At 44.5% G+C, this 27722-nt stretch overlaps 1 protein-coding gene across 1 annotated transcript in view; it reads left to right on the top strand.

Moving 5' to 3' along the window:
• Positions 1 to 5869: 5869 nt before the first annotated feature.
• Positions 5870 to 27722, top strand: part of EHD4 (EH domain containing 4) — a 74229-nt gene continuing 52376 nt past the window's right edge. The window contains exons 1-2 of the mRNA XM_050799504.1: positions 5870 to 6204; positions 23596 to 23772. Of these exons, the coding sequence (XP_050655461.1) occupies positions 5969 to 6204; positions 23596 to 23772 (413 nt within the window). The 5' untranslated portion in view covers positions 5870 to 5968. The remainder of the gene's footprint in view (positions 6205 to 23595; positions 23773 to 27722) is intronic.

Raw genomic sequence — 27722 nt, 5'->3', positions numbered from 1 at the left:
ACAAAAACAATAAAATAAAAAGCTGCTGCTGCCCCATGAATATGCACACCTACTATGTGCCCACAAAAACAATAAAGAAACCTGACACTGCCCCATGAATATGCACATCCACTATGTGCCCACAAAAATAAGAAAGCTGCCGCTACCCCATGAATGTACACACCTACTATGTGCCTACAAAAATCATAAATAAACAAGAAAGCTGCAGCTGCATGAAGGCAATCAGGGAGCAAAGCAAGATGGGACCAGTGCCTCCTCTGGGCCAGGTGCTTTTAGGACTTTCTCTTTTTTGTTTTTTTCCTTTTTTAAGATTAAAGACAGTACATTTTTTATTTCCTGATAATTTTTTCTGCTTTTATAACAGGAACATGATGACTATGTAACATTTGAAAAATGCTACCGCTTATAAAGAGGAAACTAAGATCATTTACCAGTCCAAAACTCAGACATCATTATTATTTGGGGCTTTTTCCTTCCCATCTTTTTCTCGGATACTTTAAACTTCTTTAAACAAAAGTACAAAAATCCTGTACGTCCACTTTAAAAGAAGTGTGGTAAAAAATACGCACACAATTTGCCATTTTAATAATTTTAAGGCCGGGCGCGGTGGCTCAAGCCTGTAATCCCAGCACTTTGGGAGGCCGAGGCGGGCGGATCACAAGGTCAGGAGATTGAGACCACAGTGAAACCCCGTCTCTACTAAAAATACAAAAAATTAGCCGGGCGCGGTGGCGGGCGCCTGTAGTCCCAGCTACTCAGGAGGCTGAGGCAGGAGAATGGCGGGAACCCGGGAGGCGGAGCTTGCAGTGAGCCGAGATCGCGCCACTGCACTCCAGCCTGGGCAACAGCCTGAGACTCCGTCTCAAAAAAAAAAAAAAAAAAAAAAAAAAAAAAAAAAAAAAAAAAAAAATAATTGTAAGTGTATAGTTCAGCAGTGTTAGGCATATTCACACTGTTGTACAACAGATCTCCACAACTTTTTCATTTTGCAGAACTAAACTCTATACCCACGGAACAACTCCCCATTCTCCTCCCTCCAGCCCCTGATAACCACGATTCTACTTTCTGCTTCTGTGAATTTGAGTACTTTAGAAACCTCATATGAGTGGAAGCATACAGCATTTGGCTGTTTGTGACTGGCTTATTTCACTTAGCACAATGTCCTCAAGGTGCATCCGTGTTCCAGGGTGTAGCATGTACCAGAATTTACTTCTGTTTTAAGGCTGAATAATATTCCTCTGCGTGCATGTGTGTGTGTGTGTGTGTATGTTACATTTCGTTTATCCATTCATCCATCAATGGACACTGGCTTGCTTCCATCTCTTGGCTATTATGAATGATGCTGCTGTGAACATGGGTAGACAAATACCTCTTTGAGAGCCTCCTTTTCTTTTAGATATATACCCAAATTGGGGATTGGTAAATCATATGGTAGTTTTTGTTTTGTTTTGTTTTGTTTTGTTTGAGACAGTCTTGCTCTGTCACCCAGGCTGGAGTGCAGTAGCACAATCTTGGCTCATTGCAACCTCTACCTACCTCCCAGGTTGAAGTAGTTCTCCTACCTCAGACTCCTGAGTAGCTGGGATTACAGGCACCCGCCACCACGCCCGGCTAATTTTTGTATTTTTAGTAGAGATGGGGGGTTGTCATGTTGGCCAGGCTGGTCTTGAATTCCTAACCTCATGGGATCTGCCTTGTCCTTCCAAAGTGCTGGGATTACAGGCATGAGCCACTGCACCCGGCCAGTAGTTCCATTTTTAAATTGTTGCAGAACCTCCATATTGTTTTCCATAGCAGCTGCATGTACATTCACTTTTGTAATCTAGCTTTTTTCCACTTAAAAATATATTCTGAGCATTTTTCCACATCATTAATTTTAAACCACATAGGAATCCATAATTTGCTTAACTAATCCTCCATGATGATAGATAGCTCCATGCTGACAAATGTCCTCTTAGATAAAAATTTACATTCATCATTTCCTCAGTATAAATACCCTCAGGATAAATTTCCTCAAGATAAAAATTCCTGAGTCAAAAAGTATGACCATATTTAACAACTAATCAAGGTGTAATCAACATATGATCAACTGCACATATTTAAAGTTCATTTATCCCTGAGTCCAGGACCCCTGGGGATACCAAAACCATGGACGCTCAAGTTCCTTATATAAAATGGTATTGTATTTGCATATAGCCTAAGCACATCCTCCACATACTTTGTTTCAAACTTAAAACGCCATCCATCATGAACCCATATACTTTAAATCCTACCTAGATTACTTATTATTAATGTAGATGATAAGAAAATAGTTGTTACACTGTATTGCTTAGGGAATAATGAAAAGGAAAACCGGTCTGTATGTGTTCAGTACAGATGCAACCATCCATTTGTCCCCAAATATTTTCCATCTGTGGTTGGTTGAATCCATGGATACAGAACACACAGATATGGAGGATCTAATGTACATAATTTGATGAGTTTTTACATATGTATACAATGGTGAAACCATCACCATAATCAAGGTAATGAATAAACCCTTCAGCCCCAAAACCTTCTAGTGCCTTTTGCAATCCTTCCCTCTGCTCCTCCCCAGCTGGGTCATGTGGTAAGTGTATGTTCCACTTTTTGAGAAACTGCCACACTGTTTTCCAAAGTGGTTGTACCATTGTACATTCTGACCAACAATGTGTAAGAGTTCCAGTTGCTCCACATCCTCATCAAGATTGGCATGATCAGTCTTCCTAATTTTAGACATTCTAATAGGTATGTAGTAGTATCTTGCTGTGGTTTTAATTCACATTCTCCTAATGACCAACATTGTTAAACATCTCTTCATGTAATTATTTGCCATCCATACATCTTCTTTTGTAAAATATCTGTTTAGATCTTTTTTCCATTTTTTAAAATTGGGTTTTTTACTATTAAGTTTTAAGAAGTTTTTAAGTATTCTGGATACAAGTCCTTTATCAGATATGTGATTTGCAAGTATATTCGGTGCCTTGTCTTGTCTTTTCATTCTCTTCACAGTACTTTCAAAGGTCAGAAGTTCTCGTTTCATGAAATCCAATTTACCAACTTTTTTTTTTTTCCTTTAAGGATTGTGCTTTTGGTGTCATCTAAGAAATCTTTCCCTAACCCAAGGCCACAACAATTTTCTCCCATGTTTTCTTCTAGACGTTTTATAATCTTAAGCTTTACATTTAGTTCTACATTTATATTAGTTTTATGTCTAGTTCCATTTTGAGTTAATTTAATGATGTGTCAATTTAGGTTAGGTTTATTGATTGTAACGAAAGTGCACTTGGTGCAGGATGTTGACAGTGGAGGAGGCTGTGTGTCGGGGAGGGTGGGGGTATATGGGAACTCTCTGTACTTTACGCTCCATTTTGCTGTGAACTTAAAACTGATCTGAAATTCACAAGTCATTATCACTTACATTCACTCTTGGTGTTGTACATTCTGTGGGTTTTGGCAAATATCTAATGACATGTATCCATCATTATAGTACCATACAAAGCAGAGCCACTGCCATAAAAATCCTCTGTTCTCTGCCTATTCATTCCTTCCTCCTCCCTAACACGTAGAAACTACTGACCTTTTTACTTCCTCCATAATTTTGCCTTCTCCAGAATGTCATAAAGATGAAATTGTACAGTACATAGCCTTTTCAGATTGACTTCTTTCACTTAGTAATAGGCATTTAAGTTTCCTCTGTGCCTTTTTATGGCTTGATAACTCATTTCTTTTTAGTGCTGAATAATATTCCATTGTCTGGATGTACCACGGATTATCCTTTCACTTACTGAAGGACATGTTAGTTGCTTCCAATTTTGGGCACTTATGAATAAAGTCGCGATAAACATCCATGTGCAGGCTTTTCTGTGGATATAAGTTTTCAACTCATTTGGGTAAATACTAAGGAGCTGATTTCTGCATCATATGGTAAGATTGTATTTATATCAGTTTGTTTTTATGTATTCTAAAAAAAATACATTGAAGCTTTTACTTTTGTCGTCAAATATGCCAGCCTTTTCTTTCATAATTTCTGTCCTTAGTGTTGATTAGAAAGGCGTTTCCACTCCAAAACTGTATAAATCTCTTGTACCTTCCTCTGGTAGTGCAGTGGTTTCATTTTATTTTTACATTTCAGTCTTTGTTTTATTTTGACACAAGGCAGATGTCTAACTTTATTTTCCCTTGGCTTTCTTTTCACTTCCCTAGTTACATACAATTCCCTCCAACTATGTGACCCACACAACAATCCCAAAGGAGTTTCCATTTTGCTCATAAGGAAACTAATGCAGAGAGGTAACTCATCACATTTAAAGTCACACAGCCATTAATTTACACAGTCAAGATTCAAACCCAGATCTTTTGTTCTCTCATACGCAAAGATGGTCCATGGATGGGTAGCATTGGCTATACCCAAGAGCCTCTTAGAAATGTGGAGTCATGGGCCCCATCCCATACCTACCGAATCAGAATCCGCATTTCTGTTAGGTTGGAGAAGCACTGCAGTGTGTACTGTTTCCCCAGACTTAGACCACATCAGAGTCACCTAGGACATCTGTTGAGCTCCATCTCTCCTCAATATTTTAACTCAGTAGGTCTGGACTGAGGACTAGGAATCTGTATTTTAACAAGCATCCCAGGTCATAAATGCATATATGAAGGTGGCCCCATGGATCACACCTGAGAAATGCTCTAAAACAACTGAGAAATATTCCTAAGCTACAGTTGAGGACACAAAAGGTGATTATTTCCCCCAATCTCAACTTAGATAAGTGAGTGTCCTTTTAACCTAGAAAAGAAACAGCGAGGCCGGGCGTGGTGGCTCACGCCTGTAATCTCAACACTTTGGGAGGCAAGGTGGGCAGATCACCCCAGGTCAGGAGTTCAAGACCAGCCTTACCAATATGGTGAAACCCCATCTCTACTAAAAATACAAAAATTAACTGGGCATGGTGGTGAGCGCCTGTAGTCCCAGCTACTCAGGAGGCTGAGACAGGAAAACTGCTTGAACCCAGGAAGTGGAGGTTGCAGTGAGCCAAGATCGTGCCCCTGCACTCCAGCCTGGGTGACAGAGCAAGACTCCGTCTCAGAAAAACAAAAACAAAAAACAATAACGACGACAACAACAACAAAACAGCTAGGAGGTGACAATAACTCACATGTCAATATGTGGAAATAAAGTTGTAATAATGAGGATAATGTAATAATGAGAGTAATGACTAAATTTTCGGCTTTACAGAAAATCAAATAATGAAAACTAAGGGGAAAAGGCCTTTAGTTGATCCAGAATTTAGTGAGGGCAACATGGACAAGTAGGAGACACAGCTACTCAAATAGATTCCAGTCTACTTCCCCTCCTTAAGATTGTGTCAATTATGCCCATGAGCCTGGGTCTCTTGGCCTGTAAAATGGGCTCATACCGACCCGCCCCCGGGAAGACAGAACCTGCCTGTCCACTTTCTGAACTTTTCATCCCCAGGATCGACGTCCAGAGGCCTGAATGAGTAAACGTTCCAGCAGATGGAGCAGCCTCCGGAGGCTTGCTTTGGGCAGCTCAGACTTACCCGGAAGCCGATGCCACCTGGCCAGAGGTGGGGCTTCGGCAACCAGAAGGGGGCCCTGGGTATGACCGGTCAGTGCCACCCGGCCGGGGAGACACCATCGCCCCGCCCAGTCCTCCAGACTGACTCCGTCATCAATAATTCATTAAGAACCTCCTCTCCATTGGCTGACGCCTTCAGTCCTCCCTGGCAGAGATCCAATCAGGAAGGACCTGAGAGAGCTCTTGTGAATAGTGAGCGAGCGCGCGTGACGTAGCGGCCGAAGATTGGCTGTGGCAGCACAAGGCGGGGCCGGGTTCGGGCGGCGGCCGGCGCGGCCAGGGCGGCTCAGTGCGAGCCGGGTAGGGTCGAACCCGGAGCAGGGTCCCAGCCGAGCGTGGACTGGCGGCAGGATGTTCAGCTGGATGGGGCGGCAGGCGGGCGGGCGCGAACGCGCGGGCGGCGTTGACGCGGTGCAGACGGTGACGGGCGGGCTGCGCTCGCTCTACCTGCGCAAGGTGCTGCCGTTGGAGGAGGCGTACCGCTTCCACGAATTCCACTCGCCTGCGCTGGAGGACGCCGACTTCGAGAACAAGCCCATGATCCTGCTGGTGGGCCAGTACAGCACCGGCAAGACCACCTTCATCAGGTACCGCCGCCGCCCCTCGCCGGGCTCCCGCCCCGCTCCGCCCTCCCCACGTGTGCGCCGCGGTCGGCCGCCTCCCGCCGCTGCCCCTCCCGGCCGGCGCGACCTCGGGGACCCCTCCCGGAGCTCGGCGCCCGTTGCTCTGGGCCCCGCCCCTGCTCGTCGGCCCCGCGCGCTGGAGGGTCCCGCGAACCCGCGCCCTGCGCCCTCCGAGCCCTCCTTCCTTGCGGTTCGGAAGGCGTTGCTCCCGCTGGCCTTGTCCCGTCGCCCTGGCCGGAGGGTCCAAGGGAGGGAAGAGGCGCGAGCCATAATCAGCATCTTCTTGACGAGGGAGTGACTCCTAGGGATGGAAATGGGGGGAAAGGCGTGGAGTATCCGAACGGGCTACAGAGTCCTAGTTGGAGAGTTTGTTCAACTATTCATTTGTTTAACTATTTCTTGAACAAATGAATGGCAGCAGGAGAGGGTATCGCCCTGGTCCCCTTCCCTTGAGGTCTTTACGTGCCACCCCACAGTGTTGTGGGGAGGAGATAAAGAGGCAGCCTTCGTTCCGTTCGTGCACAGGTTCCGTTCGTGCACAGCCTTTAGCTGGCTGTAGGAAGTGAGCTGCGTGTAGCAGCCGCACCAGCCTGTGGAACTAAGGGGGAGTGTCATATTACTATTTGTTAGTTTCCATTTCTTAGGTGGGTCATCCCCTCCTCGCTCATCCTTGACAACTGAAAATATTTGTCATGCTTACCGTGTTTCTGAAAGCACACAATCACTGTGCATGCCTTGTGGTTCAAATCATATAGTTTCATCAGAAGTGACTTTTGCTGGGAAATAATTTAGACGGAAACAGATTGCTTTGTTAATCACCTGTTTTATTTCTAAAGCAACCAGCATATTTAGACTCATTTTTTTTTGGTAAGAAGAACTTGTTTTTCTGACTTAAGCCGTGTATCAGTTGAAACCAAGTGCTGATCATTTAAGGTTTTGGTCCAAGGTTTTGGAAATTGTAACAATATCTTCATCATTTGATGTTCAACAGGTGTTCAGAAAACTGCATCTATATTTGGATACATGCCATTTCTGTTAAGTAGCGACCTCTTTTTCTCCACTCCAGTGACCTAAATAGTTCCTACAAATAGAGTAGCTGTCACTACAGGAAATATGTTAAATCCAGGCCTCCAGATACACTGCGAATGAATTCCGCAAAACAAATATAGTGTGTATTGAAATGACGTTCTAGACAATTAAATTGAGTGTGAAGGAAGACCCAAAGAAAGTAAGTTCAAAATTGCTTTATTTGGTGCTTATGAATAAGATAAAAATAGAATTAAATATGTCACCCAAACACTCAAAATGAACCATAGCTGTATTACAGGAACTGGCATCTTGAAAGATGACAAACAGATGTCACATTTAAGGTCTCAGTTAGTTTTCAGGTACTTGAGATAATAGTGTTATGGCCAAGTGGTACAAGGATGGGAAGTGGTACTGTTGAAACATGCAAAGAGGAAAGGCATATATTTTTGTAATTTAGTGGTGGCATGTCCTCGCACCCTAGGCATTTCCTCCTGTTTGTCTGTGCTGTGAGATCCTTGTTGTGCCCAGCTGTCATCAGGGAGCACTTGCTAGATGCTGTGCCAACCTGGAGATGATACAGCCCTCTCTCTGCTCCCGTAGACTGGATAGCTAGCCAGCCTGATTATCAACTCACAGGAAGATGAGCACAACTCACAGGAACATAAATTTATCTTTTGTATTTTTCCAGATTTCTCTCTCATTATATTCGCACTCTTCTGTCTGTTTCATTATTTGGAGAAATTTGTGGAATAGCTAAGCACAGTTTTATGAAGCGTTCTGAGATTTGATGCCTGGCAGCTACCTCATCCAAACTGGCCACCTCTCAGTAGGTGCTGGAGCTGTGGGCCACCGTAGGGTGAGGGAAGAATCACCTTAGTAGGAAGTCATTTGTTCTTGAGGCTTTCCTCGAGCTAAGTGGCTTTGTTGTTAGGCGATGTACACAAGGTAGACCAATGAGGTTAGAAGAAAATCAGTGTGGGCAGGAAGCTTGGTGAGGCCACAGGAGACCTGAATTGCTTTTCAGATTGGAGCTAGGAGGAAGTGATTTAGCACCCGGGAGGAAATCCCCAAACGAAAGGGCAGCTACCCTGGAGACTTGTGCACTTGGAATTAAATATCGCCCCAGACACTCAAAATGAACCGTGGATTCATCTTGAGTGGAAGTGTTGGCCCAGGGTGCTGAGCATCCTGGATCCTGCCTTAGTTAGAGCCTGGTTAGTGGTCTGGGTTGTTTGCTTCTCGTGACTGGGCACTAGAAGCTCTTACTTGGCTGTAGGGTGTACCTAATCTACATAGCCATAGATTCTTATCTCCCTGGCTTCCTGCACATTCCAAGAGGTCACTGATGACACAGAACCTGTGCTGACCTGGTGGGAAGCTTCTCTTATTGCTGTTGGCTCTTCTACCTTTGACTGGCAATGAAGAATTGGCCAGAGAATGAGGGGAGATGGGCACGGGGAAAAGTGACCATGTCATCTTAGACTCTGTACTAGCCAAGGAAGCGTGGATATGGAGCTCAGCCAGGCTTGTGTCCAAAACTTGAGGAAAACAGATTTCAAAGATTCCTCCAGAAAATCCCTGGCCCAGGTGCTGTGAAGGAAGACATTTCCACTGAAAAAGTATAAGTCCATTTGAAATGAAATCGAACTACACTTTTTTTTTTTTTTTTTTTTTTTTTTTTTTTTTGAGATAGAGCTTTGCTTTTGTTGCTCAGGCTGGAGTGCCATGGCACGATCTTGGCTCACGGCAACCTCCCCCTCCCGGGTTCAAGCGATTCTCCTGCCTCAGTCTCCCGAGTAGCTGGGATTACAGGCATGGGCCACCACACCCGGCTAATTTTGTATTTTTAGTAGAGACGGGGTTTTTCCATATTGGTCAGGCTGGTATTGAACTCCCAACCTGAGGTGATCTGGGTTATTTGCTTCTAGCGATTGGTCAATAAAAGACGCCTGCCTTGGCCTCCCAAAGTGCTGGGATTACAGGCGTGAGCCCCCGCACCCGGCCCCAAACTACACATTTTTAAAAGCTCCACTTTCTCCCTTCCTATGCTCTGTCCCCTCTCCCCAGAAAACTTATTCTAATGAGGAAAAAAGAGAGAAGTCACTCAAGAAACTATATAGGCTTTAAAAGGGTAGAGAGCAGGGAAATAAGGCAAGAAAATAAATAAAAGACTCCCAGACTTGAGAGAAAAAAGTAAAACTCTTTGCAGATGACATGATCTTCTGTGTAGAGAATCCTAAGAAACCACTTTAAAACTATTAGAACAATGGGGGAAACAATAGTTCAACAAATGGTGCTAGGACAACTGGATAGCCACATGCAAACGAAACAGAGAATGACCGTTAGTGGGCATGGGGTTTCTCTTTGATGTGATGAAAATGTTCGGAAATTGGATAATGATATTGGTTGCACAACTTTGTGAATATACTGAAAACCAGAGGGCACCTTGTAAACGAATAAATTTTCTGGCATGTGAATTATATCTCAATAAAAAACCAAAACAATTCAGTCTTTCAACACTCAGCGTCCTATGATTTATTTAATTTTCATGATTCTGCAACTAGCACCAGCCAAGTCATTTCTGTATGTATGTGTAATAATTCAAAATAGAAATGGATGCCAGAAAGAAAACAAAGTAGAAATAAGCTAAAAGAACCCAAGGACAAAGGAACTAAAGAGTAAAGATGAGGGGCCAGGTGCAGTGGCTCACACCTGCAGTCCTAACACTTTAGGAGGCTGAGGCAGGTGGATTGCTTGAGCTCAGGAGTTCAAGACCACCCTAGGCAACATAGTGAGACCCCATCTCTACAAAAATTAAAAAAAAAAATAAAAGGAGTAAAGATGAGGGAAAAGGGAGTGAAAGTAACCATCCCACAATCCCTATATGTTTCCACTAGTAATCTTGTCAGTGTATAAACATGTTCATTGTTCATAACACTCAAGTTGGTAAAATCAAAGTATGAAAAAAAATTTTAATAAAATGCTTGATACCATAATTGTGTTTAAAAACTTTAAATATTAATATTTAACTATAGTGTTAAATAGGGGAAAAAAGGGGCAGGGGTACATGTGCAAGGATGCAGACAAGGTTTATGGGTGGTATGAAGGATCAAGAAGCTGGAGTGGGCCGAGAGGGTAAAAATGCCTTGGACATTAAAAAGCCTTTTAAGGTATGATTAGAACAAGAACAAGAATCAGGAAGTGATCGGCCCACTGCTTGGGCTCTTGCTGCAATATTAACAGAAAGCAGAACTACTCAGCTTCCTCCTTGTCTTCAAAGAAAATGCCCCAGAGATGGCAGAAGGGAGCCCAGCTGTGTTCAAGAGGGGAATAAAACCAACAGACTGAGGAACTCTCCCAGGGCCTGCCACAGGCGAGGCTCAGGAAATCTCTGGCCGGACACATGGATGAAAGAACTTGCAGTTCTGCTCAAAGAACTGTATTTGGTGACTTTTAAGAAATTGTGAAGAATATGAAAAGTATTGGAAAACTGGAAGCAGGCAGATGTTCTCATTTTCAAAAAAGAGGGGAAATGGATTCTGAATAGAAACAAAGGCCTGCTTCATTCCCTTGATAAGTTTCCAGACTCAGTAATTAAGGAAAAGGGAAGTGAAGGCATTCACTAACAGGCAGCCTGGTTCGTCTGTTTTTTAAAACATAAAATCTCACACAGAAAAACTATGGTCCTATTTAGTGGTTCTCCCACTCATCCAGGTACTGGGGCTCCTGAAAATCAATCTTCTGTCCCAAATACTCTACCCTTTACAGATCTCTCTAAAATATTGAGATATTTTATTTTTATAGAAAATTAGACTGTATTTTCAATATGCAATGTAAGATCACACCTACAGATGCTAGTGTTCATTTATTCAAATGATACTGATTTCAGGGCTGGGGCCAGCCATCACAGAAAAGAGTCAACAGGCCGCAGCTCTGAGTGACAACGGCTGTGACACTAGAAACACAGGGTGGCTGGGGGCATAGGAGGGTCCCCTCATTCAGGCTTGCAGGTTGGAAAAGAAGGCCTTCCTGAGATTGCAGCCTGAAAGCTGAGCCCTGAGGAATGAGCAGAGAATTAGCTGCCCAAAGAGGGCCAGGGAGTGAGGGTGGGGAGGTGTCAGCCATGAGGCCCCAGTTTCTGGGGTAACTGGGGAGTAGAGCCATTCACTGAGATGGGGATCCAAGAAGAGGAAGGATGGGGCCTAATGATAAGTTTAGATTTAGACCTGTCATGTTTGAGTGGACACCAAGGTGGCAATGTCCATGAGGGGTGAGACGTGGGTCTGGAGCTCGGGGGGATATCTGGGCTGGTCTGTTGACTTGGGAGTGTCAGCATTTAGTAGCCAACATCTGGGAAATAGAAGTCCTTGCACAGGACTCTTAAGTGAGAGGAAGCAGAGCTTGTGGAGACCCTGGGGAGGAAGTACCAAAGTGGTGGGTAATTGCCTGGGAGGGTAGTGGCTCAGCTCTGTCTCAGAGCTCTTTAGGTTGCAAGTGACAGAAATCCAACCAAAGATAGCTTAGATAAAAAGATAAGAACGTTTTCATGAAACCCATCAGACCAGGATGTGCAAGCTTCAGGCTTGGCGCAGGACTGCAGGAGACACACCAGGACTCTGTCGGCTCTGCAGCCCTCCTCATGTTGGGTTCCTTCTCAGGGGCGGGCAGGTGGCCACCTCCATTTCCAGCCTCGAATTCTGCTGACTCAGCAGCCCCAGTAAAAGTCTCAGGCTTGAGTCTCATTGGTTTGACCCTGGCCATATGCCCATCCCTGAACCAATCCCTAGGGGCAGGGGAATGCGATGTGGGGAGTGGGGAGGTCAGCCCCAACCACGTGGCCTGAGAGCTGGGGAAGGCAGCTCCTGAGGATGCTGCTACCAAGAAAAAAGGGGATGCGATAATGACCCCCACAAAAGCCAGGGAGAGAGGTGGTGGTCAGTAGTGTCAGATGCTTCCAGGAAAAGGACTGAAGCAGAACCAGTGCATTAGCCTTCAGGAGCCAGGTGACCTTGCCAAGAGGTGTGCCTGTGAGTGGTGGTGAAGGAAGTCAGATGGCGCGGGTTGAGGAATGAGTGGGATGTGAGGCATCAAATTCTCAGCAGCTGGGCCTGGGGGAAGGAGGCCTGGGCACAGGCATCACGGGGGTTTGGGTAAAGACGAGCACAACCTCAGCAGAATGAAAAGTGGATGGAAGGGAAGCCGTAGAGAGGAAGCAGCTGGCATCTCAGAAGACACAGAGGAGGCAAGACTTGGAGCAAAGGTCCTGAAGAGCAGGGCAGGGAACTGCAGGGCAAGCGAGCGGGTGGGGGGCGAGGATGGGTGGGGATGCACTGGCAGCTGCAGTCCAAGCAGGGAGGCACTGCAGGCCAGCAACTGGGCCAGTCGTCACGTCATCCACCTGCCAAGCAGCAACGGAGTACTGGGAGGAAGATAGGCGGGGAAGGCTTTTTCCATCCTGACGTTATCTTCCCTAACTCACATTCAGAAGCTGTCTTATAAAAGATGTTCAGTATACTTTTCAAAACCTCAAACCAGAAGGCCGTGGTTCTTTCTACACGTGGCGATGCATCAGAATCAGTTGGAGGCCTTTTGACACGGATTCCAGGGCCCCACCTCAGACCTCCTGAGTCGAAATCTCGGTGGGTCAGGCTCTAAAATCTGTTTTTGTTTTTCTAAACCATCTCTCACAGTAATTCTTATGCACCCTCCCCTAGGAAACATTCGGGAACCATTGTTAGATGAAGTTTCAGTTAACGGAGGAATGGAAGAGGGTTAGCCTCAACCCAGAAAAGGGAGGCTGACTTTGCTGAACCTTCCATCCGTTCCAAACTCCATCTGTTAACATTTCTCTCAGTGACTTAGAAGAAGACATAGAAGTCGTGCTCACAAAACTGAGGATTATATAAATATAATTTAATAAATGGGGTTCTTTTTTGCTTAATATGATATGATGAGCATTTTCTCATGTCATTATATAGTCTTCAGAAATAACTTCAATGACTGCATCATAATCTATGGTACAGGTTGGAACATTTAGCTTGTTTCTGTTTTTATGCTGTTACACGTGATGTTGCAATGAACTGAACATTTTTGGCCATAAATCTTTGTATTTCTAGTTTTTTTCTTAGAATAGCCTAAACATAAATTAGTGCCTCAAAAAATATAGATAATAGGCTGGGCGCAGCAGCTTACACCTGTAATCTCAGCACTTTGGGAGGCCAAGGTGGACAAATCACTTGACTCCAGGAGTTCGAGATCAGCCTGGGCAACATGGTGAATCCCATCTCTACAAAAAATACCAGACTTAGCTGGACGTGGTGGTACACGCCTGTAGTCCCAGTTACCTGGGAGGCTGAGGTGGGAGGATCAATTGAGCCCAGATGGTCCAGGCTGCAGTGAGCCGAGATTGCACCACTGAACTCCAGTCTGGGCAACGGAGTGAGGCCTTGTCTCAAAAAAAATATATGTATATATTTTTTTCAGATTTATATATATTCCTAAATCTATGTATCTATCCTTTTTTAGGAAAGTTATTCCAAATTAGACTCCCACCAGAAATATGAGGATCAGTAATTCACCAAACTGCCAGTAAAACTAATTACAATGAATCTGATAGGAAAAAAAAAATGTTTTTAGATAGGATCTTGCTCTGTTGCCCAGACTGGAGTGTAGTGATGCCATCATAGCTCACTGCAGCCTCAAACTCCTGGGCTCAAGCAATCCTTCCACCTCAGCCTCTGGAGTAGCTGGGACTACAGGTACATTGCACCACCACACCCAGCCAGTTTTTTTATTTTTTGTAGAGATGGGATCTCACTGTACTGTCTAGGCTGGTCTCAAACTCCTGGGATCAAGCGATCCTCATGCCTCAGCCTCCCAAAGTCCAAAGGGCTGGGATTATAGATGTGAGCCATGGGGCACTCAGCCAGGACAGAATTGTTTTAATTGGCTTATTTCTTCCTAGTGATGTTGAACTTATAAAATATATAGTGGTCATCCGCATTACTTTGTGAATTGTCTGTGAACTTTGTCCAATTTTCATTTGAAGTATTGGTCTTGTTCTTATAAATAAATTTAAATATTTTTTGCAATAACAGATATCAATCCTTTGTCACAACTGTAAAAGTGTTTTTCCAGTTTAAAATTTGCCTTGTAATTTTTGTAATAATTTTTCCATGCAGATATATTTAATATTTGTGATCAAATCTAACAATTTTTCCTCTTTTGTCATATCTTTTATTTTTTGGTTAGAAAATCCTTGTTTATCTTAAGACTCAGGAAATTTTCACTCATATTCTTTTTTTTTTGAGACAGAGTTTCACTCTGTCACCCAGGCTGGAGTGCAGTAGCACGATCTCAGCTCACTGCAACCTCCACCTTCCAGTTCAAGTGATTCTCATGCCTCAGCCTCCCAAGTAGCTGGGATTATAGGCCTGAGCCACCATGCCCAGCTAATTTTTGTATTTTTTAGTAGAGACAGGGTTTTGCCTCGTTAACCAGGCTGATCTCAAACTCCTGACCTCAAATGGTCTGCCCACCTTGGCTTCCCAAAGGGCTGGGATTACAGGCGTGAGCCACTGTGCCCTGCCTATTTTTAAAATAGGATTACTTTTTAAATATTTATCTTTTTAACCTACCTGGAAGTAAAATCTGTCTCATTTATATTTGTTGTGGGGTTTGTTTTTTTTTTTTGTCTTTTGTCATTTTCTAACACTATTATTAAATAATTCTACCTTTTTCTGCTGTCACATGAGGCTTCCTCATATGCTAAGTTATTAAATACTATATTGGGTCTGTTAGGACCTTTATCTCTTGTTATTCTGTTTGTAAATTCTTATGCCAGTGCCATACCATCCTAAATATTGTCACTTTGAAATACTTTTTAATAGTTTTAGCTCAAGACCCTTCTGCGCTCATTACTCTTTATTTTCCAAATGCTATCAATTCTCATTTTCCGTCATTCTTTGAGAAGAACTTTCTTAGTTAGGTTCTTCAAAATAAACAAACAAAAAATTCCCACCGGGACCTATTTGTACTGGAACTGCATTCTGTCTCTAAGTTACAGTTTTGTATTTGCTCTTCCCAAGCGGCAGCTCACCATTGCTTTAATGCAGACCTTCTTGGAAAAGTCATTGATTTACTCATGCAGGTCCTATGGAGCTCTTATTAATGTATTAGGGATTTTGTGCCCTGTTGCTCTTGTGAATGGGCTTTTTATTTCTCTTATTTTCTTGGCGGGATATTGCTGATATGTAAGGAAGCTACTGAGTTGTACATTTTTGTTTTATATCTGGTCATTTGACTCAAGAAGTTATTCTGACAGCTTGTCAGTAGATTCTCAGGTTTTCTAGATCGATAACTGTGTCAGTTACCTTCATGATTACTTTGTCCCCCCTTCTGTTCCATATTTCATAATACCAGGAAGTAGGCATTCATATCAAGCTTCTAATCTTAATGGTATTGCCTTTGTTATTTCACCTTAAGAGATCATGTCAGCTGGTGGCTTCTTATCTATAAATTAATTGCATTAAGAAATTATCTATTACTAGTTTTGAAAGGATTTCATTTAAATGATTGTATTTGGAGACAAAAATTAAATGGATATGGAGTTTGTTAGATGCCTTTTAGCCTTTTCCTTTAACCTATGTTCTGTGGAATGCAATTGTGGGAGATTATTCATAAGTGTTCAAAGAAAATAAAAGGGTTCCATAGTCAAGTAACTTTGGGATATGCTGTGTTCCATAACCTTCTCATGATAATTTACAGTGCTCCCAGATCAAAGAGTTTACAACCTAGTCTGTTGTCAGATTCCTAAATTACAAGTCACAACATCAAAAACACTCAACAAATATTCATTACATGAGTGAAAGACTGGAAGAACAAATAGGACTGTAAGAAACTGATTCGATTCCAGTAAACCTCCCTTCCCTTTCTTTCCCCCTCCCCCCAAAACAGCATGGAAGGTGGAGTGGAGCAACTTACAGGTAATGGCAGTAGGTAGATAGCAGTGTGCTTTCAAGCACATCTCAGCCCTGAGGAGTACAAATCCCATCCATTGCTGGAAAAATCACCTGAGATGCGAAAGGTTTTACCCAACAAATTCCAGTTTCTTGGTTCAATGACCTAATGTCCATTCCCTTAGTAGGCACAGCAGTTTCAAAGGTGACATCATCTGAACAAACAGTCCTGGTGATAATATGTCAATGATTTAACTAAAGGAAAAATGAAAATAAAACTTAGTTTCCACATTTAAAATGTAAGTGAGGCTGGCGTGGTGGTTCACATCTGTAATCCTAGCACTTTGGAAGGCTGAAGCGGGCAGATCACCTGAGGTCAGGAGTTTGAGACCAGCCTGGACAACATGGTGAAACCCCATCTCTACTAAAAATACAAAAATTAGCCCAGTATGACACCTGTAATCCCAGCTACTCGGGAGGCTGAGGCAGGAGAATCGCTTGAACACAGGAGGCAGAGGTTGCAGTGAGCCAAGATCATGCCACTGCATTCCAGCCTGGGTCACAGAGCAAGACTCTGTCTCAAAAAAAAAAAAAAAGTAAGTGAAGATCAGCCTAACTTAATTTTTCAGTAATTCAAAGGAGACTTTTTTAAGTAGATGAGATGTTTGTTCAGGGATGTTTATCTCAGCATTATTTATAACAACAAAAAATGGGAAGCTATTTAAATGCCTAACAGTTAGAAAATGACAAAATAAATTGATACATATTCAACTTAGAATAGGATGCAGCCATTAAAAATCATGTCTTCAAAGAATTTTTAATGGTATGAGGAAAAACTAATGGTGAAAAATCAGGATGCAAAATTGTTTAATCTTTTATAAAGGAAAATTACATTTACTGAAAAATGACAGTATGGAAATACATCCAAATGTTAAAAGTAGTCATTACCCTGTATAATTGTGGTCCCCTGTAAGCTACTTAACTTGCCATAAGCAGTTTTCTCCTCTATAAACTAGGGATAAAAATACCTGCTCCCATGGAAGTGAGGATGAAATAAGCTGAATGTGTGAAATGCATGATAAACTGTGCAGTACGGTTTCAGAGTAACCTGTCATTTGTTATCTAGAAGCAGTGGTAGTGCAGGTTGTACTGTTTTGCTAGGAAATATTTATATTTCTTGGCCTATCTTATAAGACTTTGGAAGTAATAAATTCTTGATTCTCCCACTTCTTTTCCTGGTGTGAAACACGAGGATAGACTGAACAATAGAAACTGCTCTTTTTTCTTTTTTCTTTTTTTTAAGATGGAGTCTCACTTTGTCACCCAGTCTGGAATGCAGTGGTGTGATTTTGGCTCACTGCAACCTCCGCCTCCCAGGTTCAAGCGATTCTTCTGCCTCATCCTCCCAAGTAGCTAGGATTACAGGCACACACCACCATGCCCGACTAATTTTTGTGTTTTTAGTAGAGATGGGGTTTCACCATGTTGGCCAGGGTGGCTTCGAACTCCTGACCTCAGGTGATCCGCCTGCCTCGGCCTCTCAAAGTGCTGGGATTACAAGTGTGAGCCACCGCGCCCGGCCAGAAACTGCTCTTAAAACATCTTTCCAGGCTCAAATCAAATCAGAGTAGAAGGACTAACCCTTCCTTTTCATCCCCCTCCTAGTGAAATAGTGGATCGAGTAAGTATTATCAAGAAAAATACATTACATGAAACTTTCCAACACTTATTTTAAAAATGTTTCAGGCAATAGCAATGAATTGAACCCCCAAACTCCATGCACAGATGCCAAGGTATGCACAAACATATTTTAAGATCCCGTTTATCATCACACAAACCATTTTTTTTTTTTTTTTTTTTTTTTTTTGAGACGGAGTCTTGCTCTGTCGCCCAGGCTGGAGTGTAGTGGCATGATCTCGGCTCACTGCAAGCTCTGCCTCCCGGGTTCACACCATTCTCCTGCCTCAGCCTCTCAAGTAGCTGGGACTACAGGCGCCTGCCACCACACCCGGCTAATTTTATTTTTGTATTTTTAGTAGAGACGGGGTTTCACCTTGTTAACCAGGATGGTCTCGATCTCCTGACATTGTGATCCGCCAGCCTCGGCCTCCCAAAGTGCTGGGATAACAGGCGTGATCCACGGTACCCAGCCCACACAAACCATTTCTTTAGATTTGGCTTGAGAATTTAAAAATAATGCTCATACAACACTCAAAATATATGTGCCGTTTTATTTTTAAAATCTTACATTTGTGTATTTGTTATGATTCACAGGACACATTCCTGTAAACATTCCCAGTGGAACCCGTTGGCCTCTCAGGCTCTGATTTAGGGTGGGTGGTGTCCTCATAGGACTAGTAAGAAATCCTTCCTCTTAATAAACCACTTAACCCATTTGAGCCTTAGTTTCCTCATCTATAAAATAGGGATAGAAATAGTACCTGCCCATAAGGTAGTTAGGATGAAATGAGACTATTCACCTAAAGACTTTAGCACATAACGAGTCGTCAAACATTAGGTATATTTCTTTAAAGTGTAGTGTTTGCCCACTACTCCAGGCACCACTGCAACAGTCAAAATCCAGATAATGCAGGATGAATATCCAGGGGAATGAAAGTTTGGATATTGTGCTACTTAGATTTGTTTGGTTTTTATTCATTCTTAAGCACATCGTTGAGAAGATGGTGCTTGGACATGTTGAGAGTCCATCTCTGTTTTCAATATCTTGAGAGTTTTTTTCTTCCCCTTGTCATAAATGACATTCACTTCTATGAAGTTAAAAAAAAAAAAAAATCTAGCCTAAGCAATGAAAAAAAGAAGACACCATCCGTATATACTCTTGCATCAAAGTAGCTCTGTGAGCTTAGGCTGAGTGCTGCCAGCCAGGGTGCCCCAGAGCCACTTGGATGAGTCTGAACTGGGGACCTCATCGGACCAAGATAAGGGGATGTCAGGTCTCCCATCCACCCCATCATCCCTTCCGCCCAGCTGCTTGGAATCCAAATGTCTGTACCTTTTTATGTGGATGGCTTGGCTCGAGAACCTTGGAGCAATCACTGCTGGAATTGGCAGGCCTCTCCGAGAACACAGGAAAGGGGGAGCAAAGTGGAGCCAAGGACAAAAATCAAGTTCCAAAGCACAGGATGCCTGTGGAGGGGCTAATCAGCGCTGAATCACAGTGGTCTTCCTGTGTCCTCTTGTTCCTTTGAATTGTTGTTATTGCAGATAACACTGGAGTCTCTGAAACTCGTAGCTTTGAGAAAGCCTCTGAGGCACTCCCGCCGTGAGAAATGTCTAACACAGTTGATCAGGCTGTCCCGTGTGGCTGTGTGATTGACCCATTTATGCGCATCGCACCTCAGCATCAGCTCAGACTCTTCCCTTCCAGCTTGCTGTATGTGGATCCATCACTTCATTCTCCCTTTCTCCATGTCAGATACTTGGTGTCTTGGTTGTTCCAAGTTCCCTCCCTGCACTGACACGTACCTGCCTAGCCAGTAGTGTGACATAAATGAATCTGAGTTTCTGCAGTCCCCCAGTGAAAAATCTTCTTCAGGGCAATCAGCTTAGAGTGTCATATGTCAACTCAGGGATCTGCTGGGTCCTGCTTAGAACACCAGGGAGCTGGGGACAGTGTGGGACCCCAGGGTGATGGTGCTGTGCCTGATGTAAGAGCAGAAGCCTGGGGCCAGGAGAAAGGGACTGCAGGTACTGGGTCCTGTGTGGCCACCCTGTGAGTCTGACCAGCAACAAGCCATGTTCCTGCGCTAACCCTCAGTCTTGTCGCTTGTAGAGATAAGAGCCTGAATCAAATCATTCCTACCAGACTCCAGGTTTCCAAAGTACTGAGTATATAGACCATGCCCTGCAGGAAATGACAGCCCAAGAGGGGGGGGGGAACAAGCCCTCAAATAACACCAGCACGAGATGTTAGAGGTCAACTCCGCAAGACCCCCATTTGAGTTTAGTTTTTACTTATTTATTTAGAGACAGGGTTTCACTCTGTCACCTAGGCTGGAGTACAGTGATATGATCACAGCTCACTGCAGCTTCGACCTCCCTGGGCTCAAACGATTCTCCCACCCCAACCTATTAAGTAGCTGGGACTGTAGGTACATGCCACCACACCTGGCTAATTTTTGTATGTTTTGTAGAGATGGGGTTTCTCCATGTTGCCCAGGCTAGTGTCGAACTCCTATGCCAAGTGATCCTGGTACTGCAGCCTCCCAAAATGCTGGGATTACAGGCACGAGCCACCGCTCCCAGCAAGACCCCTATTTTAAAGGCTTCTAACATATAGTGTCAAATTGCATTTTAGCGAAGTTAGACCAACTTATTCCCCCACCAACATATATAAGGGTGTTTATCTCACAGGACCCTTGCCAGCATTGATGATTCTGAGTTTTTAAAAATGTGTTAATATGCTGTGTCTTTACTGGTATTTCTTTGATAGTGAAATTGAACGTAGAATGTTAACTTTGTATTATCTGTGGGAGAAAGTATCACCAAACAAGTTGATAATGCAAGCAAGCTTTGTAACAGTAATTCTTCCTAATTCTAGTTCTTCCTCTGTGTCTGAGATCCAGAGATTGATTTACCAAGGTCACAGTCAAAGGGGGACACCTTCAACTTCAAATTATTTCACATTTGAAGCACAGTTTAGAAATAATTTGTTGTTAAAGTTCTGTCCGATAGGGTCGCTACTTAGGAAACTCTGGTTTAGGAGTTTCTTACTTAGGAAACATCTGCTCTTCTTTAAACAATTTTTTTCATTTATATTTTTCCTTGAAACTCCTGTTATTTCAAAAGTAGTGGGATTTGCTGTACCAGTATAGAAATGAAACATCAGAAAGTAATTCAGGCGCTTCTCGACAGTGATGTCTGACTTCAGCACCTGTGCTGTGTGAGTGATTGTCCAGCTGGGGACTCACTGCTTAAATACGGTATCCGCATGCTCACCTCCCTGGCCTGGAATCTGGAGGGCCTCCTCCTGGCCGGGCTTGGTGAAGGTGCCGAGAAGGGCCCGTGTTGCCGCGAGCCACCCAAGGTGGAGCTCCACACCGAGCTCTTCCCTGAAAAGCACACGCTTCAGTTCCCGTCTGGTTCATCCCTTTTATCGGTGTGCATGACCTTTTGTGGGCTGTCTTGGCCAGCCCACCGTTGCTGTTAGCACTGATTCTGGAGCAAAGTGCCTGTCAAGCTTCAAACCCACTCCCGCACCTCACATTTTCGTGAATTGCGAACTGTGTGTGCTGCGGGGAGCCTGGCGACACTGGCTGCTGTTCTCCCAAGCCCCTCCCTCCCTAGCAGTCTCCCCTCCCTCGGTCCCTCTTACCAGCCTCCAGACATGGCCTCATCCAGGCCACAGGGCATAAAAATCCAACTGGACGTGAGGGGAGGCAAGAGTGTGATCTGGCTTTGAATTCCAGCCTCGCTGCTGAATGACTTCACACATGAGATCCCAGAGGGGCTGTGAAACCTAAATTCCACATTCACGTGCGTATGTGGAGTCCACACGCTCTGGATATGCTCCACAGAGGCTGGAGTTTCACAGAGTGGGCCATCCCTCTCAGTAACTTTTACCGGTATTGCTCAGATTTGTGTGGAATGTGTACGAACTGATCAACATGAATATTTCTAGGCTGTTAGGGACACAAAGGTTTTGATTGAGAAACTTTTGAAGATATTTGAAAAGTTATATCTGAACACATTTTGAAACGGTAGCACCTCCTGAGCCCAGCTTTCCTCCAGGGCGAGTAGGGAGAGCTGGCCCTTGTTGTCAGGGTGGCCGGAGGACCGTGCAGGGGGACTGTGTGCAGAGCTCTTCCCCTCACCAGAGAGGAAATGGGGATCCTCATGCCTCATGCCCAGTGCTACACCCTGGGATGAGGCCCTGAACTTTGCTTTGCTTTTCACCCCTGAGCAAACCAGTAACTCAAGGCCATTTCTGAAGACAGTGGAAGCTCTGGAGTCCGACTGCTTGCATTCCATTTCCACTCGAACATCCACGGTGTGACCTTGGGCAAGCCGCTTGGCCTCTCTGATACCCCATTTTCCCACCTGTAAATAAAACGCGGATAATGTCATCATCCACCTCACAGCGTGAAGTGAAACGATATAGAAGGCTCGGTGCTGCACCAAGATTATAGCGAGCACCAGTAAATGCCGTCTGCTATTAGCAGATTCTTTCTCTAAATTTAGAGATAAAGTATATCATCAGATAGATTTACTCTAAATTTAGGAGACATATTTTAATGGTGTATCTATTCTGGGGTGCCACAACTTCACAGGAACAAAGAAACTTTGAAGTTAAAACTAGCAGTGACATCAATTAAAGGTGTAGAATATAGCCCGGTAAGGTTGCTAAACAATTTCAGTTTTAGGCCAGGCGTGATGGCTCATGCCTGTAATCCCACCACTTTGGGAGGCCGAGGTGAGTGGATGGCTTGAGCCCAGGCGTTCAAGACCAGCCTGGGCAACATGGTGAAACCTTATTTCTACAAAAAGTTAGCTAGGCATGGTGGTGTGTGTCTGTAGTCCCCGGTACTTGGGAGGCTGAGGTAGGAGGATTGTTGGAGCCCAGGAGGTTAAGGCAGCAGTGAGCTGAGATTGCAGCACTGCACTCCAGCCAGCCTGGGCAACAGAGCAAGACCCTGTCTCAAAAAAAAAAAAAAAATCAATTTTATTTCCATAGAAAACGTAGTTCTAAACGGTGGCTTAATTTCTCATTCTTTTAAAGGTGGGAAAATTGTGTTTGGCATTTGATAGAATTCAGCACTTTCTCTCCCTGGAAATAGTCACAGATTGTGGGCTTACATTGGAATCATTCAGAACTTTTTAGAAACAAAGAAATAGTTTAGGACCAAATAGATTGTTAGTCGCAGGAATGGGGAGCTGCAGAAGGCCATGCAGGTTTTTTCCCTTGAGCCCCTTCAAGGCTTATAAGGCAAAGATCACCCTCCTGGCATGGTTGGGACATGGGTCTGCTCTCATCACTTCAGACACCTTGCAGGGCCCATAAACAAGTCATTGTAGTACACATGCTGAGCACCACACTGGCAGCAGGCACAGGGCACCCAGGGACCACAGAAGAGGTATCCCCACATGCAGATCAGGGAGGCTCCCCTAAGGGATGTGCGCCTGAACAGAGCTTCCAGGAATCCGCCCAGGAGCCAGCGCGCTACACTTCTCTTGGGGTAGCGTCTGTTGCATCAACAGAAATGCAAATGAGGATCACTGTGCTTTTCTTGGGGGTTATGTTTCTACATTTTTAAATGATTATGTAAAAAAAATGGTAATCACAGGCAGCTTTCTGGCCTCTTACTTTGTGACAAGATGCTAAGCTTTCTCTTCTTCTTCCCTCTCCCAGATACCTACTGGAGCAGGATTTCCCAGGCATGAGGATTGGTCCGGAGCCCACCACTGACTCCTTCATCGCTGTGATGTATGGAGAGACTGAGGGCAGCACCCCAGGGAATGCTTTAGTCGTGGACCCCAAAAAGCCGTTTAGAAAGCTCAGTCGCTTTGGAAACGCTTTCCTGAATCGGTAAGAACCAGCAAGCTGCCATCTTCGGTCAGGCTGTTTAAACCTGTTCTTTGAATTATTGCCAGTTACATATAAAGGTTCAAAAACAGAAGAACAGAGACTGTCTACTCTAGAAGTCATAGAAAATATGTTTATCATATTAAGATATTTGAAAGACTATCATAGGAAATGATCATTTATGCCTATTCTGGGTAACTTGAGAGGGTAGAGCTAATGCCCAGGATTGGACATTATAAGGCTGCACAGGGCCAGGTGCATGGCTCGTGCCTGTAATCCAGCACTTTGGGAGACCGAGGTGAAAGGATTGTTCGAAGCCAGGAGTTTGAGACCAGCTTGGACAACAAAGTGTGACCCTGTCTCTGCAAAAATTTTAAAAAGTTAAAAAATAAAAAGGCTATACAGTATAAGGAAAAAATTTCTAAGGATTTGAGCTGCACAGAAATGGATTAGGCTGCCTTGTGAGGCAGTGAGCTCCCTGTCACCGGCAATGTTAAGCGCTGGCGAGACGGACATCTCTCAGGCATGGTGCGCTGGGCTTCTGCAGTCAGAGAGCTTAGCCCAGAGGACCCCTAAGCTTCACCTGACACTTGGGTTTTATCTGCTGACTCCAGGACAGGTCCCCCCCACCTCCCTGGCTGACCCTTTTGCTTCTCACTCCCAGCTGTGAGCTGTTTCCTTATTTATCAGAGCAGGGCCAGGGAAACAGAGTGAAAAACATGGAAAGCTGATTTTCTTACGTGGTCTTTTTTTTTTTTTTTTTCACTCTGTCTCCCAGGCTGGAGTGCAGTGGCACGATCTCGGCTCACTGCAACCTCCGCCTCCTGGGTTCAAGCAATTCTCCTGCCTCAGCCTCCCGAGTAGCTGGGATTACAGGCACGCACCACCACACCCAGCTAATTTTCGTATTTTTAGTAGAGACGGGGTTTCACCATGTTGGCCAGGCTGGTCTCAAATTCCTGACCTCAGGTGATCCACCCACCTTGGCTTCCCAAAGTGCTGGGATTATAGGTGTGAGCCACCGCACCCAGCCTACGTGGTCATTATTTTATAGATGTAAAGTTGTGGGATCGCTGAGGTTCTACCTTACTTGGAGATGTGTTTTATTTGTACTCCTCCCATAACCTTTCATTAGAGTTCCCAGTGGAACTGAGGGCTGCTGGGGGTGGGGAGGACAGGCCGGCTGGTGCCCCTGGCTGCAGCTCTGCCCTTTCCCACTGGATCTGCCTGCCTTCCTCCCTCCTGCACCTCCTATTTGCTATCCCTAGCCTTTAGGTAATGCTTTTCTCTTTTTTCCTATCATCCCCCTCCCACCCCTCCATTTCCCTCTTTCCTGGGTCTAGCTTTCGTGTGACTGATTTGGGGGAGTGGGTTGTAGGGGGCACAGAGCTAGGGAGGGTCATCCAAGCCTCTTTAGGGAGAGGAAGTAGGATTAGAGCTGACAGACCACATCTCCTTTCTAGAAGTTTTTAAAAATAGGAACGGATCCTCCCAGCTGGCTGCTGTCCTCCCAAAGGCTGAAGCACCTCATCGTGCAGCTCCAGGGGCACCATTCACGTGGCTGAGGAATGAATGATGTGCTGGATGCTGTGCACTGGCTTGGCCGAGGGCCCCCCAGGCCCCTCCGCAGGTGCCTTCTGTGGAAGTTGGAACTCTCCGGGGAGCTGAAGTCTCCTTTAGGGGCTTTTTGATGCTCCTATTGCAAATCAAAGAAAGTATCCAGGAAGCCTGGCAATGGGATGAACAGAAATGTGCAGGTGATATGGAAGGAGTCCCAGAGAAGTTCCGTCTTATTACTGATGGTGATAGGAACACTGTCCAGGTGATTTTTTCCAACCTGCAGGGCTGACTTTTCTAGGAGGAGTTTACTCTTCAACTCCAGAGCTGCCTTGGGTGGCACCAGAGTGTCTCACTGTGGGACAGGAGGTTGAGCCCTGGGCGGGAGAACCCCAGAGGGTCAACTCTCCAGATCTCTCAGGACAGAGTGGCCCAGGGTGGAGGGGAAGTAGACCAGAAGGGGAGGCCCCAGAAAGTTCAAGGCACAGGGTCTATCTCTGTGGAAGGCTTCCCTGGGGTCCTCTGGTTTCACTGCCACTGCCCTTTGTCTGAGGCTCTTTTTGCCCAACAAAGGCTTAATGAAATAAGCTGCCACTTTTTTCAGATTCCCACTTTGTGACGTCTGTATTCACAAGGGAGAAACCAGGAAGAGTGATTATTGGCTTGTTTTATTTTGGCAAATGATTTACTTTCCTAACAAAAAAAAAAAAAATTTGAGTACAGAAAAGAAGTGTTCAGGAATGATTTTGAATGGCAAAGCTCATGTCTCAGAATTTAAAACTTGCTGAAAATAATTCATGTCTTATAATAAAAGCAAGTGTCAATTGAATTCAGAATAACACATAGAAAAATAATAGCAAATAATTATATGGCATTTATGTGTCAGGTTCTGTTGTAGACTTGTATATTAGCTTTAAATCCGCACAGAACCCCTGTGACATGGTGCTACTGTTATCCTCAATGGAGGGGGAGGAATCGAGGCATAAAGAGGTTACTTTAATTTCCAGGGGGTCACTTCACCAGTAAGATCAGTGCTGGGATTGAAACCCAGGCTGGCCAATGAACAGTACGATGTTTGGACTGGGAATCACTGCCCAGTGCCCCCTATTTAACTCGTAAGGCTGTCCCTAATATAGCCCTCCGGTAATGATGATGAAGATGGCAGTGATTATGTCCCCAGTCATCACTTACATCATTTCATGTACATTATTCTTTTGAGGTTGATAACAGACAATACTGTGGCCAGTCTACAAATGAGAAAGCAGAAAGCAAAGACATGACTTGCTCAGGGAGAGGCCATCAGGGAGAGACAGAGAGGGGATCGGAATCCAGGTTCCCCTTCTCCCCTGTCCTCCACCCCACACCTCTGCTCAGCACCAGCCAAGAGGAGTTTCTGTCCTTCTACCAAGTGTGTGTCAGGCTCACATGTAAGGGACATGCCTCATGTGAACTCAGCTACCTGAGAGTAAACAGCCTGATTAAGTAGTATCCACAGGACAGCGCCACACAGCAGTTATTCAAGAAAGAGTCAATTAGTTAGGGCGTTCAAATGTGTGTACATAATTATAGCTTCCCTCTGGGAACAGCACAGGGTTAGCACTAGAGGCAAACCTCTTTTCACATAGCATACTTCCCTGGGAACTAGGTCAAAATGTAACACCAAGTAAAGAAAATTGCTTGTTTTCTGTGGAGAACTTTCTCCCCCAGGCAGCCACACCAGAATCTCCCTGCGACAGGTGACAGGTGACAGGTTGTCATTACCTGGCCTTCTCCTTAAGGAGTGCTGGCTTGGGCATCTGCCCCCAGGGACAACACCCTCCACCATTAAGCAAAGCAGCAGAGCCTGAGTCAGCCTCCCAGGCTGGCGTCTAAGGAGTGACAAGGGGGTCTATGGTGCATTTCTGAGAAATGAATATAAATTCCTAAAAAGGTGTATATTAGAGAAATTCCATACTTGAACAATAAAAGGAGTTTAGTGTAGAACACAAAGAGTTCTATGGAAATGGCTGTAGTGGGACATTCTGAAACTCTAACAGACTGCTGCACTCAGGACGAATTCCTCAGCGGCCGTCTGGGAGCTGCTCTGGGAAGGTGCTTGTTGACGTTCCAGAGGTTGCTATCAGGAGGCAGTTGCCCCCCACAGAGGAGGAGACAGCCAAGGGCACCCAGAGCACTGGATCCTCCGAGATGCCAGGGTACTCGGGTCAGTCCAAGAAGTGCCAGGCATTCACTGGGGTCTGACATTTCCCCCTGCAGTCTGCTTTTGAATAAGATGTTATGTTATTTCTCAGTCTCCTTTTCTAAAAAATGGTAATGTATGTATTTTCAAATTCAGCTAGCTACAGACATTTTTAGTCTGGGATCTAGTATTATTTTAAATTGTTGTCTTCCACAGA

The sequence above is a fragment of the Macaca thibetana genome, chromosome 7 (genome assembly GCF_024542745.1).
Source record: "Macaca thibetana thibetana isolate TM-01 chromosome 7, ASM2454274v1, whole genome shotgun sequence".
NCBI classification, from domain to species: Eukaryota; Metazoa; Chordata; class Mammalia; order Primates; family Cercopithecidae; genus Macaca; species Macaca thibetana.
Note: the sequence above shows the minus strand (reverse complement) of the source record. Positions and strands in the feature narration are given on the sequence as shown.